General features: G+C 58.3%; 1 protein-coding gene across 2 annotated transcripts in view; it reads left to right on the forward strand.

Moving 5' to 3' along the window:
• Nucleotides 1-16,146, forward strand: part of ADGRD1 (adhesion G protein-coupled receptor D1) — a 122,878-nt gene that overhangs the window by 46,940 nt on the left and 59,792 nt on the right. For both annotated transcript variants that reach the window (XM_047093222.1, XM_047093223.1), the window contains one exon: nt 2,173-2,314. In XM_047093222.1, the coding sequence (XP_046949178.1) occupies nt 2,173-2,314 (142 nt within the window). The remainder of the gene's footprint in view (nt 1-2,172; nt 2,315-16,146) is intronic.

A 16,146-nucleotide genomic window follows, 5' to 3' on the forward strand; every position in this document is an offset into this window, starting at 1 on the left:
TCGTACCCTGTCGCCCCAAGGGGACTCGTTAGTTCACCAAGTGAGCAGGGTGCCTGAGGCTGGAGACGGCTGTCAGGTGCCACTTCAGCCAGCTGGTCACTCTCAATATGGTCAGCACTGGGGCGTGATATCCTGTGTCCCCCCGGTGCGACGCCATGGAGGGAGTTAACGTGGCCCGTGGAGTGATCCTGCCCCGGGTGCGTGGCCTGAAGCCCCACGCGAGGAAACCGTCCACAGATCTAAAGTAAGGGCCGTTTTGCAAACGGCGGTTTGCACTGCTGGACGTCCACGAAAGAGGAAGAACCGTGGGGACCGTCCCAGAGTTCAGGGGCCCGCGGAGCGGCGCTCCCTGGCGAACGCACAGGCCTCGTTGGGACGAAACAGCCGAGAGGCACAGGCGGGGACCAGGCGTCGCATCGTGTTAGCGAATCAGTGTCTGGCTTCCGAGTGTGGTGACTGGGCCTCGCTACGGAGGAGGCTGACTCCGCGCTTAGAAGGGGCTTGCTAGAGCGTTTAGGGGGAGGAGAGTCATGGCGTGCTTCCTCGCGGTTCAGCAAGAAGAAAGTTGTACGTGCGTGTGGAGGGCTTGAGCCCGTCAGGTGATGTGACTGTGACGCTGGCAGGGGACCAGGGGCTGGGGGCCTAGGAGTAGAGCGAGTGTCCACTGCACGCTTTCTAGCAAAGCTTCTGCAGGCTTGACGGGGAGAGGGGTTTGAGCTCAGTCGAGGGAGGAAGAAGACTGTACGCCCAGCGCGTTGGCCGTCAGGATGACGGCTCCATGGGCGTAGACACGGGAAGGTAGCAGAGTCCCCCGCCAGACTTTGGAGAGCAGGTGGCAGGCAGGCAAGGTCCCAACCGGGCAAGAAAGCAGCAGGTGACCGGGTGGCCCGTGCGGGATCCCAGGGACCCCACGTCTCCGGCGCTCCGGGGTGGCTTTCCAGAGTTGAAGTCCACGCAGCAGACGTTTGCCGCTCACTGACTGTGTGCAGGCGGGCTGGGACCGCGGTGAGGCAGGCAGGCGCCCGGGGCGCAGACCTCAGGGAGGCGCTGACTCGTGGGGTCGTACAGGGGCCGCGCGTGCCAGGCCCTGAGTGTGGGCTCCTCCTTAAAACCTGTGTCCCAGGCTCCTTGCCTCGCCCCCATCTTGGCCCTGAGTGTCACTTTGACCTCATAACTCCGTGAGGCAAGTATCATATACATCAGGTAGGGGTCTTTCGATCGGGGTGTAAGGAACAGAGAAGCTGGCTTGAACTGTCTTAAGTAGGAGGGTAGTTCATTGGATCGTGTCAGCTGAAAGGCGCATGGGCATTTTGGCTTCAGGAGCAGCTCGATCCGGTGTCCAGTTGATGTCACTCTGCTCGATCTCACTTCTGCCCTGGTGGGGGGCTCCTCTCCCACTTCATCTCTTCCCTCCTGATTGAACCACTTCCAGGGCACCTCCTTCAGGGCCGATGTGTAGCCGAGAGAACCGAGGGTCTCTGACCCAGCATTTTCCATCTGAATCTTGTCATATCTCTTTGGACTTTCCCGTGGGTCATGTGCCCACCTCTGCACAGTCACCATGGCCTGAGGGAGGCAGTGCCCTGGGTGGTTCAGGCCTGGGCAGCAGGGCTCACTCCTGAGCCGATGGAGTCAGCAGCAGGGCACATTGGCTGCGAGGGGGGCAGGGGGTGGTCACCTGGAGGAAACGGAGGGCCCTTAACGAACGCACGCCGGGCGGCAAGACCACAGGTGCCCGCCACGCTACCATCGATCCCATCTTTTTATAAACTGGGAGGTTAAAGTTCAGACAGGTAAGTCACTTGCCCAGGGTCACACAGCTGAGTGAGTGGGATTGCCAAGATGCAAACCCAGAGCTTTGTCCTTTCCATCCGTCACGCTCCCTGGGCCACATCTTCTTCCAGCAGACTCTCTGTGAGGTCGCCCGGGGTGCCGGCCTCCAGCCTCGCAGAGCAGGTCCTGGATGACGGGACTCTCCCTGCAACATGGTAGTGCCCGCTTGTAGGTCTCCTCTGCGGGTCCTGGTGGGTACCGAGCGAGATCAGTCAAAGCTCCCCCCAAGAACGATTTCAGTCTCCAAAGTTTCGGCCCTAACGTTGAATTCTGAGCCAGGTTCTAGCTGCGTCCCCTCCCCCTTTTCTGTTCTGTAATGATTTTCCATTTCCTTCCAAGGATTGCTGAGGCAGCAAATTACAAAACCCACCCGCTGTCTGCAGCCAGCTACCTGATTTCCCTGGAGGTGTCCCCACCGCCGACGCTGTCCCAGAACTTGTCAGGATCTCCTCTCGTCACGGTCCAGCTCAGGCACAGACTGGTGAGTGAAAGTGAATCCGCTCTCCCTTCCGGTCTTTGATCTTGCACTGAGGAGACTGGGTTGTCTGTGGGGCCACAGAGAGACTCTCAGGTGGCCCTGGTGCTGGCCCACGCTGGCGTTTTCCTCTCCCGAGAGCTCCTTTCCTGAGACTATTTCTGGGAAGTCCCTCAGTGGTCACACGGTGTAGACCCTGGGGAAAAAGGCCTTTGGGACCAGACGTAGCTTTCGTAGATGTGTGTGGATGGATGTTTCTGATTTACGGTAAACGTTCTTCTAGGGGCACCTGGGGGGGGGCTCAGTCGTTTGAACATCTGACTTCAGCTCAGGTCACGAGCTCACAGTTGGTGAGATCAAGCCCGACATTGGGCTCTGTGCTGTTAGCGTGGAGCCTGCTTGGGATCTTCTGTCCTCACCGTGCACCTTCCCCGCGTATGCACGTGTGCTCATGCACGCTCTCTCTCTCTCTGTCTCTCTCTCTTAAAAATTAACATTAAAAACAAAGTCGTTCTTGGAGGAGGGGGATGTGTGTCTTGATGGTGCCATCAGTGTGTTCTCCGTGGGAACCACGCTTTGGAGCTGAGGGCGGGGGGGCCGTTTCTGCGTGGTTTTGAGTGATGAGTTCTTGGTCCCGCTGTGTCGTAACTGGGACTCCGTCGCATTCTCTTCCCTGCTGTCAGTGGGTACGAATGGCAGGTGCGATGGGACACACATGTGCTCTGTCCTTTAAACAGCACGAGCTTGTCTCGTGCCGGGATGTGTCCCGAGATTCGGTGTTGATTCAACACCCAGGCGGCGTGTTTTTTAAGGAATTTATTTCAGAACTCACCATATGTTCAGTCGTTTGCACTCGCGCTGAAGACATTTCCTTCCAGCATTTTCTACACCATCCTGTCCCATCCTGTTCCACCAACCTTAACTGAGGACTTACTGTGTGCCGGCCGCTGTGTCCCAGGCCTCTCCTGTCCGTCCCCTCCCTCTGCACCCACAGTCCTGACCTCGGAATGCCCCGGCACCCAGCCTCTCTCTCTTTTTCAAACAATCACGAACCATTAAGAGAATTTTAAACTGTGGTAAAATAGACATAATCTAAAACTTGCCGTCTTACCCATTTCTAACTTACACAGTCTATGGCATTAGCACGTGGACGCTGTTGTGCCACCCCCATCCGTCCCCAGACGCTGCCACCTTCCCAAAATGACACTCTGCCCTCACGGACGCTACCCCCCTCCCCCAGCCCCCAGCGCCCACCACCTGCTCTCTGTCACCATGAATTGACTCCTCTAGGGACCTCACGTAAGTAGAGTCCTGCACTGTCTGTCCTTTTGGGACTGGTTTATTCCATCTGGTGTCGTGTCCTCAAGGTCCATCTATGTGGAAGCACGTGTCAGAAGTTCCTCCTTTAAGGCTGAAGCGCACTCCCGTTTTCCTGTACGTAAAACATGCATTTTCTGCGACCCCACATTTTGTTTACCCGGCCACCCACCGATGGACACTTGGGGTGCTCCCCCTCCTGTCGGCAAGATGCCGAGCATGTGGGTGTGCAGGTACCTCCTCCAGACCCTGCTGTGGTCCTGGGTGTGCGCCCAGCAAGTGTCCTAGAGCGACGCCGTGCCTCTGCGCGCTCTGTCCTGAAGCCTCTCTTCCAGCTGTGCAAACTTCTCCAGGTGTCCAGAGGTCTCTGGCTCACGGAGCGCAGGGCCCTTTCCAGCGTCCACTGTCTCCGATGTGTGGACAGTGTTGGGTCCCGTCGATGCTCGTGGCCCCTCGACCCCCTCATTGGCTTCCAGGACGTGTCCTCTTGGGGGGCCGCCCCCGTGCCCCTGGCCCGTCCCCGCTGCATCACCTCCTCTAACTCCTTGCACAGGTGTCCCTGTCACACGACCACGTAAGTGTTTACCTGTCCGAATCCACAGAAACGCTGACGTGTCAGTGTCGCCACATACAGAGGTCACTGAAGACCCAAACATACGTGGCCCCCGTGGCCTCAGCACAAAGCGTCTGTTCCGGTGGGTTTCCCAACTGTGGGTGCCCAGCAGGGCGTTTCCTCTGGGCCTGCCACTCCTCTGTACTCCTGGCTTCTGCCCGGTGCCACCCTTCCCTCCGTCTGCGCCTGAACCTTGGTGCCAGCCTGGGTTGCTGTCTCTGGTCCCCACCCAGGACCCATCATCCCCTTATTCCCTTGGCTCAGAGCCCTTGTTCCTCCTTAGTTCTGCTGGGCCAGGGGCTTCCCCACTGCCCCCGTTGCCGCCTCCCCCCGCATGCCCAGACTGACCTTCCAGAAGCCCAGACCACGTGAGCCCACCCACCTGGCTGGCATCTTCTGTGACTCAGGTTTCTCTGAGGAAGAATCTAAACTCTGGGCCTCGGGGACAGATCTCTGGCCGAGCGTCCCAGTCCGGCTTTCTGCGTGAAGCCTTCCCTCCAGCGAAACGGGAGAACGGTGGCTCCCAGCTTTGCTCAGGGCGGCGGCTCGGTGCGCGCTGAACATCACCACCCCCCCCCCCCCCCCCACCGCGTGAGCGGCTCTGTCCCCCAGCTGTCCTGTCGTCAGCACACGTTCGCACGACTCCTTCCAAGGAGAGGATACTGGTCCCTGGGACGGAGGTCCCCCCGCTGCCACCGCGGGAATTCCGCCACCATGCAGAGGGAAGAGCTCCGAGGCTCAGCGGCCTTGGAGGTTTGGTCCGCACGAGGGGGGCGCGTCTTTAGTGTTCCCGCGGTGAGGGTGTCACAGTGTGGCCCGGAGACAGCGCCGGCCTGCAATTGAGAGCGTGCAAATGTAGAGAAGGCTTCTTTCTCAGGACTCTGGGGCCGTCGTGGGGTTGAGGTTGAGGCTGCCCTGTGGAGGCGGAGGCCGGGAGTCACGGCGGGCGTGACTGGGCCTGGGGCTGAGGGACCCCGGGCTGAAGCCAGGGCAGCAGACCCAGCAGGAGGGCCAGGGACCTGCCTGTGGCGGGGGGGGGGGGGGGGCGACGGGGAAGACACGGGGCTCGAGTGCTGGGCTCTGTGGGGTCCAGACACCCAGTGAGTTCACACGGGCACACACAGCACACGCATGGATGTACATAGAGCCAGAAAACACACACACCCACACCCATGCCTAGTACACACACAGACACACATATCCATATCAAGTACACACACACATGCACATCCATACTTAGCACACATGGACACAGTACACGCCCCATACCCAGCACGTGCACACACACACACACACACACACACACCCCTCTATTGTGTGGTCAGGCAGGCGTGAGCCCCGGAACTGGCAAGGGGGGGAGGTGAATCTGTTCCACTTATCAGGGCTCCTTCCTCCTCACAGGCCCTCTCTGAGCAGGGCCACCCCGGGGTCCGCCACCCTCGGGACCCCGCAGCTCTGCCTGCTCTCCCACCCACACAGCCCCAGCCCTCCTGCCTTCCCCTCTTTCAGAACGGGGCCGCCCCATGTCGACCCCACACGACCTTCCTCACAGCGCCACGGGCTGCGGGCGGTAAACCGAGTTACTGCACATTGTTAGATTGTGGTGCTTACTGTTGGCGTTTTCCCGAGGGGGGGGCACCATCTATGGGACCCTGGCTCCCTCACCTCTGGCCTCACCCCTTCCGGGGAGCACCCTCCCCTGCGATGCCGCCTGGTGCAAACTGTGCTTTTGGAGGGTGGCTCGTTCCAGGGTTTTCCCAAGGAGACTTTCCAGCCAACGAGACAAAACCTGAAACTTTTCCAGGGGTCCGCTGGCCCCGCGAGTGGGTATTTCTACCCCACCAGTTCTTCTGCACTGTTCTGCCTTCTGCTTATTTCCTGATGCGTGGACGCCTGCGTTAAAAGGGATAATCTCGTTGTTTCCTTAGGAAACCAACTTGGGTCAGTTCCTGCTCTGAAACAGAGCCCAAACAGAGCCTGCTGGTATTGAGGAGTTTTGCTTTGAGACCCCCACGCGTGTTCCGGTCCCGGGTGGGCCTGCGGGCGGGACCGGGTCGGATGGATGAGGCAGCCGGGGTGGCCGGGCTCTGTGTCCTGTTCAGCATCGTGTGGCCGGCCGAGCCTTGAGCACGTGTGCGCGTCGGGAGTCCGGCATCCAGGTGCCGTTGCGGCGTTTGCTTCTTTCCGGTAGTCCAGAGTCCCGCCCCTGTGCTTTGGCCCAAGCCGCTGTGCCTATCCACGGCCGCTGCGCCACTTCTACTGTGCCCGTCCCCGCTACGCGGATTCTCGGCCGCTGCGCCAGTCCTGGCCGTGCCGATCACAGCCACTGGCGGCCTCTGCCGATGCGGTGTCCCGTCTGACTCCGGGGAGCCTGCTGAGCGAACACAGCTCGGGACGCTCGGCCGGGCAGCCGGTTAGAGGCTGTTGAGGGGGACGCGAGCGCAAGCAGATGCACCCGCCCTGAGATGTCCCCGAGGGCCCCGGCCCGAAGGGAGCGCTGCGGTCTTCTGACTAAACGTGGGTCAGAGATGTCGGCCTTCCCGCCAGTTAAAATCGCTCACGGCATCTGACGTGGATTGTAATTTGCAGCTCAGGATTGAACCCTCACCTTTCCCTGGTCAATGAAGGCGAACCTTTGCTGTCCCCGGAAGGTGGCCAGGCCAGCGAGACGTAGATTCTCCGGGCGCTGTGAAAATTAGAAAACCCGGATGAGCGTTTCAAAGAGCTAGGTGTCGTCAGCTTTGAGTGCTGTTGTCTGAAATTCACTCATCAAACGGGCTTTCACTTTGACTGTGCGTCCCCAGGACAGGCCGTGGGTCAGGATTGTCCTGACGCTTGGAGGGGATCGAGTCTGATGACGAGATCCATGAGGTTCCAGCAGCAGGACTCTGAGAACAGGTGCAAAGGGAGGGTCTGCCCCTCTGTGCATTCTGACCTCACCCCCGGCTGAGCCTTGGGCACGGAGGGAGCACACACTGGCCCCAGCTCCCCACGGCAGCTGGCGAGGAAGCCCAGGCAGGACGGCGGGGGCTCAGAGGTCTGGTCAGCGCCTGCCGTCCCGGTGTGTGGCCATCAGAAGGCCCCTGCAAAGTTGGCTCGGCGTGGCGGTCCAGGTGGCCGTGAAAGGTGTCCATCAGGAAGCCACTGCAGGTAATCACGAGGGCGTGTTAGTTCTCCAAGACGCTCGTGTGCTCACACGTTCGCTTGTTCGCTTGTTCCGCAGACACTGGCTCCGTGATGTGGACCAAGCGACTCACCTCTCTGTGCCTCTGTTTTGTCGTGTGTAGTAATACACGCGGGGGTGATAAGACATCCACGGGGTCAGTTAGCTCTTCTGCTCCGTCTGGGTCTTCTGTGCAGAAACGGAGGCCAGCCGTGGCTAACTTTAGCAAGCAGAGTTTTCCAGAAGGACACCTGCTAGCACACAGGACTTGGGGGGAGGGGTCTCAGCCCAGGGGCCCTGCCCTGCTTTTGTCACCTCAGCGCTGTGAGGTGAGTGGGCGCTGCCCTGTGCTCTGCGCCTGTGGCCCCGACCCAAATGCAGAGCCCCAGGAGGGAGAGCGAGAGGCTGTCAGTGGTCCTGGGGGTCGCGTGCCTGCCCCGGGGCAGAAGGTGGCAGGGAAGCAGGCGTCGCTCCCCCAGGAGCACACGTGTGGTGCCGTCGGCCCAGTGGTGGTGGGCAGGCGGGCGGGAGGAGCACACGCCAGCGCCGACGCCCCCGTGCACTTGACCCCTGCCCCATCTGGGTGTCAGACGCAGCTCCGCAGGCTGAGGACCACGCGTCCAGAAGCGTGACCGGTGCCAGTGCCGAATGAACAGACTCTCCGAGTTGCCTTAAAAAACAAGGAGGAGAGTTTTATTGGCGCTCAGGTGAGGCACGCCGCCCGGGCCCCACAACCTGCAGAGAGGAGAGCGCTCCGGGGCCGGGCCGGGCCGCGGGGCCGCGTGTACTTCCTGCTGCATCAGGAGTGCCGAGTCGTGGCCGAGGACGTTCCCGAAAATCACGTTTGTCTTGTGCGTTGGCTCGTGCGAGGCTGCAGGCTTCAGAGGTGCCGGAAGGTAGGGAGGTCTCTCCTCTCCGGTGTCAAGTGTCTCCCGTAGGTTATTTGCTCCCGCAGCAGACGTGCAGGGCGTGTTCGGGCCAGAGGCTGAGCCCGGGCCCTGGAGCCTGACGTCTGCCCGTGGTCAAGGCGGAGCTTCTCTGGGCGCCCGGTCCCCAGCGTGCAGCGTCTGGGGGCCTTCACCCCGGCGTCCAGACCCATCGGAGCCCCAGAGACGCCCGGGGCCGGTGGACGGAGCTGGTCTCCCAGGCGCTGGGCCCGGCGGCCTCAGGAGTTGGTGCCCCCAGGGGCTGCGGCTGTGACCGTGGGAACGTGGCGCTGGGGCCGTTGCCTTGGTCCTGTGGTTCCATGGGGCATCGCCACAACTTGTGGTTTTGTGAAAAGAAGCCACGAATCTGGATTTTAAATTATATCTCTGCGTTTGTACCGTTGGCACTTAATTCGGATTTGCTTTTCACGTTGTTGACTGAAATATACCTGTGGGTTCAAGTTCAGCTAGTAGGTCACCACTTTACAAGCTCTATTTTTTTTTTTTTTTTTTTTAGCTTTTGATTTGAAGTGATTTTAAACTTCCAGAAAAACTGCAAAACAGTAGCGTTTCCAGGTACCACTCACCCACGCCCCCTCCCGCTGCTGTTTTAAGTACGATCTCTGAAGCCTGGAAGGGAGCGCTGATGGTGCGTCGCTGCAGACAGGCGGTGGTTCTGTCCGTTCACCTGCTGGGGCTCGTTTCCGCGGCGGGTCCGGCTCTCGGCAGCTCCTCCAGCCCGTGGCGGACGTGCGGCTTCTTTGTCTCCGTGACCTTTTTGCTTCGCACGGTTAGTTTGCGGGGCGTCCCTCACTTTGGGGACGGTCCGATGTTTTCTCGGGATGCAAACCTGAGGGTCATGCAGACCTTTGGGGTTATGCGCCTTTGAGGAGAAAACCACAAAAGCGAGATCAAGCTTTTCTTCCTGTGTCTCGTCAGCCTCTGTTAGTTTCCTGTGGCGGCTGGAACAGCAGAGGCGTATTCTCTCCCGGTTCTGGAGGCTCAGAATCCAGGTCCGGGTGTGGTGGGGGGTCCACGTCCACGTGTGTGGGGGGGTCCCGGTCCAGGTGTGTGGGGGTCCAGGTGCAGTGTGGTGGGGCCGGCCCCTCCCCAGGCCTCCCCTCGGCCCACAGATGCCGCCTTCCCACCGTGCCCTCAGAGGTCGTGCCCTGTGTGTGTGTGGGTGGCCTGCTCTCTGCGTCTTACAAGGACAGCAGTCGGAGGGGACGGGGCCTCCCTGCACCTCGTCACCTCTGTGGGGCGCTGCCTCCCCACAGAGCCCCATCCTGCGGTGCCGGGGGCCAGGAGTCCCTTCCGCGGGTTTGGGGACACGCAGGCAGCGAAGGGTGTCACCTGCTGTTCCTGGTGACGTCCCCTGCGACTGCCTGGTCCGGGTGGCGTCTGCCAGGTTTATCCCCCGTCAGCTCACCGTTGTTCCATTTGCGAATTTTGAGTGTCCTGTGGAGGAGAGCACAAAACCCCACAGCTGCGCTTTGTCTCCTCGTATCTCACCGTGAATTTTATCTCCCGTTGGCGGCTACTGCCTGTAAAAAGTAGTGCTGTACCGTTTGCCTAAAGGCGATTTCCCGTTTCTGTCATTGCTTCTACGTTTGTTAAGTAGAGTTCTGTTATGAGAGCAGCTTGCTATTTATGGGCCCAATCACTTATTTATATCGATATGACTCACAGATGTTTATTTTATTCTGTAGGTTATAATCCAGTGATGATCCCAGCCCTGACCATCCGGAGCTTTCTTCAGTTGGCTCCTGGGTCCCTTTGATATGCCATCCTGGATCTCGAGTCTTTCCTTACCGTTAGAGGTGTTCTAGGCTCGCGGAAGCAGCCTGTTCTCCAGGGAGCCCTGCTTTATCTTACTGGGGACTGGTGTTTAAACACCAGGGTCTGGGTGCCGGGGGCGCTCACGTCTGCCGGGGTGCCACTGCTGCTCGAGGCCCTGAGCGGACAGAGCCGGGAAGTGTGCGAACGCACGCACAAGCAGACTCGCGCCCGGCGTACGCATCTACATGCACGCGTCTGTACGTGTGGTGTTGAGACACGAGTTCCTCCTGACAGCTGTTTCCAACCTGACACCCAGGGGTCGTTCGGGCTTTTCTACATCCGGGTCCTCCTTTTCCCGAGTTAGAAACCTGGCTGTCGTGATTCTCGGTGTCTTCTCGTATTTGTTCAAGCCGGGTGCATAATTCTGGAATTGCTCAGCCCTTCCCCTGTGGGAAGCAGTCGTACTAACTGGAGGACGGTCTTTGTCCTCTTTGTCGTTAGCCATGTGCCGTGCGGTTCTCGTTGTTTGTCAGAGCGAGCCGGGCTGGTTTTCTTCCCTTCAGAGTGGCTTCGTGATTCCTTTGTGACACACTTAGATCCGCCTCTGCTTGTTTGCCTTGCGCCATGGGTGTGCCCCTCTTGCGGCGATCTTAGGGGCTGACTTATTTGGAGCGTGTGGACGTGGCCCCGCAGGGTCCTGAGGTGAGATGCGTACAGGCAGGTGCCCGGGGGCTCCACTGTGGGGCTTTATTCAGCCATCCGGGGCTTGTCGGGCTCCTCTGCTGTGCGTGGGCGTTTGCGCTGTCACCCACCTTTGTCGTTACAAACGATCTGTTGCAGTGAGTGACCTTGTTCTGCACCTTCCTCTGGGGAGTTCGTGTCTACGTGGAAGCGGTCTCTCCCAGGCCTGCCTCTGCCCTCCCTCGTGCTGGCCCTCCGCCGGTGTCCGGGGGCCGTGGAGTGACAGACTGTGGAGAGAGGGAGACGCTTGGGCCCTGCCAGTGCGCTGAGTCTGAGAATGAGCGCTCCGGCCCGATTCTGTCCTTTACCTCTCTTGAGATCTCTCTTGAGATCTTGGGTGTTTAATTCATCTTTGAAGATGCGACGCTGTGAGCCGTGAGCCACAGCTAATGAGGAGTGGATTTGACAGATTAGGTACCTCACTGTGGTTTGGGGAGTGGCAAAGCCAGATGAGAGTGAATCCCTGCCCATGGTGGTGAGGGGGGAGGGGGAGGCAGGAAAGCAACAGGTGTAGGAAGCTCTGCGGGGCCGTCTGAGTCCAGACTCCGTGTGATCCGGGTCCCTGTGGACAGCGGTGGGAGGCGTGACCCAGGTCCCGGTGAGGGCGCCGGGAAGTGTGACCCGGGTCCCCGTGGACGGCGCCGGGAGGTGTGACCCGGGTCCCCGTGGACGGCGCTGGGAGGTGGTTTTGAGGGAAGTTGGAAGTCACCAGGGCTTCAGATGGAAGGTACTGTTGACGTGCTTTTTTGGGAACACATTCTGTTTTCCGTGAAGGACATCCTTTCGGCTTCTAGATGCAAGAAGCTAAGGACAGAGTGTTTGGAGAGGCATCTCTTTGTCGTAGAAGGCGTTGCTGTCTTTCAGTGGCCCTTGATGTCTTCTTGCTACACACAGTAGCATCCTGCTGGGCCCAGAAGACAGTGAGAGCGTGGGGTGTGTGGTTGGGGGGGGCACAGACACTTCCAGAGTCTCTGAAGCAGCTTGCGTTCCGGGTCTGCTGGTCTTGATCTGGCGCCCAGTGCAGTAGTGCTGGATGGTGGCTGGAAGTCTGCGTTCGTGTCTTCTGTGAAGTCGGAAGGTGCCAGTTTCAAAACCAGAGAAAAAGAAAGGGTAGATTAAAATGCAGTCCCTGTTTTAATGGTTGGTTACTGCAGTTATTTTTAAAAGAGAAAGGTTTTGAGCAAAGACTCTCGTCTTGAGGAGAGGCGGAGAGGAATTTTTATCATACCCAGAGAGGGTGGTAATTGAGGCTTGTCTTCGCCAGGCATTCTCTAGGGTTTTGGGGCTTTTTCTTTTGAAGGTTGCTTTTGCATTTCTGAGGATGTTTTTGGAGGCAGGCTTTTCTGAATTAAAGCGATACGTCTGATGGGAAGCATTTCTCGAGGAGGCCTTCACCGGCGCGCCGTGTGGGGCGAGCTCAGAAGAAACACAGGGTGCAGGTGGTCTCCCCGACTCTGCCGGGGGAAGCGTGGGGTTTGGCCGGCAGCTATTCTGTTGCGGCAACGGGGCCAAGGCCTGGGGCCCAGGGTTGAGGCGCAGAGTGGAGTGTGGGCTCGGAGGGGTCTCCAAGGGATGGTGGAGGCAGGCCGGGCCTAGAGCTGTCCTGGGGGCCCCTTAGCGGACACCTCCTTCCCCCTCTCCCCCCGCTGCCCCCACCGCGGCATTGAGTCTGTTACCCTGGGCGCTGGTCGCCATCGGTTTCTCTGCTCGTGAACCCAGTCGGTGTTCAGACCCCGGGCTCTGGAATGTGCACAGTGAGAACGTGTGTCGCGGGCATGCCTGGGGCCGGGGCTGCCTTGTCTCGGGGCTCCATCACGGCCTTGGGCCTGTTCAGTTCCCCCCGGGGCACTGACTGGTTTTCTTAAGGTTCCCTCCTGAGCCTGGCAGAAGTCTCCTCTCCCCAAAGTGCCTGCCTTACTGCCCGGGGGGCACGTTGGTCACTGAGAGCCAGCACACCTGTATCTCGTCGACAAGGGCTGATCAGCGCCAGGCCCCAGGCGATCGGGCCCCCAAGTGACGCCAAGCCCCCCGGCACTCACGTCTCCACGGGCACAGTGAGGCGCAGACACACGGGGGCACAGAGCTTCGGCCCCTGCTGTTCGCTGGTCTTTCAGGCAGGAATCTCCCGACTCCCGCGGCATCCGCCACTTTCGCTCCCCATCACACTGAGGAGCTGCTTCTTGTCAGGGCGTCCCCGCCGCGGTGCTGTTGTTGCGGGCCGTCCTGTGCGTTCGGGGTGCTGGGCGGCATCCCGGGCCTCTACCCTTGCGATGCCCGGAGCGCCCCAGTCCTGCTCACTGCTGCGTCACTGCCTGCTGTATGAACGCGTGTAGCACTCTGTGCATGGTTTGGCTCTCCTGGTTTAGGCTGTGGAAGAGTCACTTCTCTGTGATTCTTAAACTATGACCATCAGAACCAGATGTAAGAGAAGCGCAGGCAAGTGGGCTTGATTCCGGTCTGAGGCGTGAACCCTCCCGGTGGGTTGTAGTGTGCAGCTGTGACTTCTCTCGGATTCGTTGTGAGTGAGAAAGGCGCTCCCTTGTCTTCTTATGGTCACTTTTTGGTGCACTAGGGACCTAGAATATTCCTGCCTTGCAGACTATAGTGAAAACCACGGTGCCCACATATGGCTGTTTGAAAGCACAGCACGCACACATGTATGAACGTACACACACACCTGCGCACACGTATGTGAACACAAACACATAGGCACGCACACGGGCACACCCATGCACACACGCATGCAGGCACATGTATGTGCACACACATGCACGCAAGGCACATACACGTAGGCGCACACATGCACATATGTTCATGCAGGCACACACGGCACACATACACACGAGCGTGCACACACGCACACATACATGTGCACGCAAGCAGGCACACACATACGTACATGTGCACACATGCGTGCACACACGTGTGCAAGGTACACAGGAGCACACATGCACACAGGCACACACGCATGTGCACACACGCATATGTGTGCACACAGGCACATGCACACACACATGCACACACGTGGACACATGGGCACACACATACATGGACACAGCCACGTGCATGCACACATACATGCACACATGTGGACACGCATGGGCACCCGCGTGCATATGTAGTGCAGCATGGTTGAAATCCCACCAGCCGCAATAACCGATGTTCACATTTTGATGCTCTCCCCTCAGGAGCTTCTGCAGCTAAATTTGTGGGCTGTACACACAGTTTCTTGTAAGTGGGGTACGCTCTCCCTGTTTTCATTTACCATGCTTGTTTCCGTGCCGATAACGAAACAGCATAAGTCATTTTCGTGGCTGCGTTACCATGTGTCTCTTTGTCATCGTTCTGTGGCTACACGTTGTTTCGTGTTTTAATTATCGTGGACAACACCCTAATGGGCCTTCGGTGTTCCTGCTCAGTTACCGCTTCAGGAGAGCGTCGTAGGGTTGCTCCGTTAATGTCTGCACGTTGTTCTTCCACTTTATACTTCATTGTGGACGTTTAAGGCAGATCTGCATTTCCTCAGCGCAGGGGCCAGTGGAGTCCTAGAACCACATGTTGGAGCTGGAGTTCACACTCTCCAGACCCGGCTTCTCAGTCCTCACAGTTTTGAAATGTTGTGTGTCAGGGAAGTACAGCAAGCTTATGGGAATGCACACGCGTGAGTGCAGAGCACGGCAACTCTTCACAAAGCGAACACCCACTTTGTGTGTGAGATCACCCACACCCCATCAAGGACCCCTCCCAGGTGGCTCCATTGGTCAGATGTGGGTGGGATGACAGTGCTGCTTGGGCACAGGCATGCCGTGTGGGAACCGTGCACACCCACAACCCACGGTTTGGGTGCTAACCCAGGAACGGAACTGCCAGGTCCTAGGGCATGCATGTATTCAGCCTGGGTTGGTAATGCCAACTGGTTCCCAGAGTGGATGCTGATTTACCCACCACCATCAGCATGTGACAGTCCCAGCTGCCAGCATTCGAGGTGTCTGTTGTTCCCACCTTAGCTGTCCTGGTGGCTCACGGTGGCTCATTTCTGTTTTTGCTTTTTCCTGATGACTAGTGAAGTTTGTCACTTTTTTGCATGTTTATTGAACGTTCTGATATCCTTTTTTGTCTGTCCTATTCAAGTCTTTTGCCCATTTCCCTGTGGGTGGTCTGCTTTTTTTCTGTTACTGATTTTTTTTAGGACTTCTTTATACACGTTGGGTGGGACTCATTTGTTGGCTACGTAAATGGCAAATGCCTTTTTCACCTGGGTCTTGCCTTCTTATTCTTGGGGTATCTCTTGATGAGCTGCAGCTCTAACCTCTAATGCGGTGTGACGCGCCAAGCTTCTCTTCATACCGCGCGCTCCGTGTGCCCTCTCCCCGAACCTTGCCCCACCCAGCGTCGCGAAGGAACTCTTGTGTTTTCCCTCCTAGGCGTTCTCTGATTGTCCCTGTGTGTGCTGCGAAGCACAGTCAGGGTCTCCATTTTCCGGGAGGGTCAGCATCCCCTCCAAGGCAGCGTCACCTTGTTGTATATCAAGTGACTGTGTCTGTGTGGCCCTGTCTCTGGACTCTGTTCCTGCTGCCACTACCTGCTGACCTAACCGTCTTAAGGCTCTAAGACCTACATGGGGCCCTGGCTTTGTTTTTCTGGGCTGCCTTGGCCATTTTGGGTGAGATACCCATTTTTACATTTGATACCCATAACACACTGCCCTTCAGAGGGTTGAGCAATTTGTGCTGTACACAGAGGGGCTTGCCAGCACCGATCTCCCCGCATGGTTGCAAACTCCAGCGAGCACAAAGTCGCATCGTGCTGGTGTCATTCTTATTTGAAGTTTTATTTTTTTTTAATTCTTTAATGTTTATTTCTTAAGAGAGAAAAGACCAAGCGTGAGCAGGGGAGGGGCAGAGAGAGAGGGAGACACAGAATCCGAAGCGGGCTCCAGGCTCCGAGCCGTCAGCACAGAGCCTGACGCGGGGCCCGAACCCACGGACCGTGAGATCATGACCCGAGCCGAAGTCGGACGCTTAACCGACGGAGCCCCCCAGGCGCCCTGCGGTTTTATTTTTTATACCATTTGTGTCCTTACTGACTTCCAAGTCCTGTCTGCCTGTGACATCATCTACTAGCCTCGTTTGTTATTTTGACTGTTTTGGCCATGTGCCAGTCCAAACGTGTCTTTCGTCAGGTGTGTCCACTGCTTCTCCAGAAGAGGGGTGTGCTGGTTTCCTATTGCTGCTGCAACAAATTACCACCAGGCCAGGGTTTGAAACAACACGGCCTTACTGTCCTGCAGTCGGGAGGT

This window comes from Lynx rufus, unplaced genomic scaffold (assembly GCF_022079265.1).
Source record: "Lynx rufus isolate CCGP_SWC_20201006 ecotype Redwood Valley unplaced genomic scaffold, mLynRuf1.p SCAF_33, whole genome shotgun sequence".
Lineage (NCBI taxonomy): Eukaryota > Metazoa > Chordata > Mammalia > Carnivora > Felidae > Lynx > Lynx rufus.